This window comes from Meleagris gallopavo, assembly GCF_000146605.3.
Source record: "Meleagris gallopavo isolate NT-WF06-2002-E0010 breed Aviagen turkey brand Nicholas breeding stock chromosome 1 unlocalized genomic scaffold, Turkey_5.1 Chr1_random_7180001852001, whole genome shotgun sequence".
NCBI lineage: Eukaryota > Metazoa > Chordata > Aves > Galliformes > Phasianidae > Meleagris > Meleagris gallopavo.
In genome coordinates, this window is record NW_011092452.1 from 1 (window position 1) to 1,531 (window position 1,531).

At 53.6% G+C, this 1,531-nt stretch overlaps 1 protein-coding gene and 1 pseudogene across 1 annotated transcript; one reads left to right on the plus strand and one right to left on the minus strand.

Annotated features, from left to right (window-relative positions):
• Positions 1-4: 4 nt before the first annotated feature.
• On the plus strand, positions 5-683 carry LOC104915397 (histone H1.11R; the record flags this gene model as incomplete). Its single annotated transcript, XM_010726292.3, has 1 exon — positions 5-683. A coding segment is annotated over one exon (615 nt), but the record flags the coding sequence as incomplete, so codon positions are not given.
• A 384-nt stretch (positions 684-1,067) lies between these two features.
• LOC104915398 lies at positions 1,068-1,526 on the minus strand (annotated as a pseudogene).
• Positions 1,527-1,531: the final 5 nt, after the last annotated feature.

Below are 1,531 nucleotides of genomic sequence, written 5' to 3' on the forward strand. Positions count from 1 at the left end.
GGCCAAGGTCGCCGCGAAGAAGCCGAAGAAGGCGGCGGGCGGCGCCAAAGCCCGCAAGCCGGCGGGCCCCAGCGTCACCGAGCTGATCACCAAGGCCGTGTCCGCCTCCAAGGAGCGCAAGGGGCTCTCTCTCGCCGCGCTCAAGAAGGCGCTGGCTGCCGGCGGCTACGACGTGGAGAAGAACAACAGCCGCATCAAGCTGGGGCTCAAGAGCCTCGTCAGCAAGGGCACCCTGGTGCAGACGAAGGGCACCGGCGCCTCCGGCTCGTTCCGCCTCAGCAAGAAGCCGGGAGAGGGCATGGAGAAGGCTCCCAGGAAGAGGACGACTGCAGCTAAAGCCAAGAAGGCAGTGGCCAAGAAACCTGCCAGCGCAGCCAAGAAGCCCAAGAAAGCAGTGGCAGTGAAGAAGAGCCCTAAGAAAGCCAAGAAGCCAGCGGCTGCCACCACGAAGAAGGCAGTAAAGAGCCCTAAGAAAGTTGCCAAGGCTTCCAAGCCCAAAAAGGCTGTGGCTGCCAAGAGCCCGGCCAAGGCAAAGGCTGTGAAGCCCAAAGCTGCCAAGCCCAAGGCGGCCAAACCCAAGACAGCCAAGGCAAAGAAGGCAGCCCCCAAGAAGAAGTAAACCCCTGACCCACATTTAAACCCAACGGCTCTTTTAAGAGCCACCCAAGATTTCCCAAAAAGAGCTGAGCACATTTTTACATAGTTCTGCAACAAAGTATTAGTGGCTTTTAACTACTTCATGCAACCACATCAATTACGTCCTGGAAAACTTCAAACTCCAGTATTATCCGAAGTTGCCTCAAATATTTTCTGTAATGTAGGTGGTGGTTCATTCCTGAAGAATCACTTCCAGATGAATTAGGTATTTAAGGGGTTAAAGTCTGTTTTCTTTTAAGGGAAGCGTGAATATTGTAGCAGGTACTTAATGCTTTCATTATCAGGTCTGACTACAGGAAAGCGGAAATAAGTCATAGGCAGGGAAAGAATGCTCACGAAAACCAAACTAAGGAGAAGCTGGGGAAGATATAAGAAAACAAAAAAATGCACTAACACGGTAACAAGGAATGGAACTTCAACGTTTTCATTAAGGAATTTAGTAAGACTTTTCCAGAAAGTAACTTAAAACACAGAATGTGATTTGTAAGTTAAGTACAAGCAATTTAGCTCTTTTTCTTGAATTTGTTGGTGGCTCTGAAAAGAGCCTTTGGGTTTCTCTACGCACTGTTCTCGGCTTTTTTACTTGGCCTTAGCCTTGTGGCTGTCGGTCTTCTTGGGCAGCAGCACAGCCTGGATGTTGGGCAGCACCCGCCCTGCGCGATGGTGACCTTGCCCAGCAGCTTGTTGAGCTCCTCGTCGTTGCGGATGGCCAGCTGCAGGTGGCGGGGGATGATGCGCGTCTTCTTGTTGTCGCGGGCCGCGTTGCCCGCCAGCTCCAGGATCTCGGCCGTCAGGTACTCCAGCACGGCCGCCAGGTACACCGGGGCGCCGGCGCCCACCCGCTCCGCGTAGTTGCCCTTGCGCAGCAGCCGGT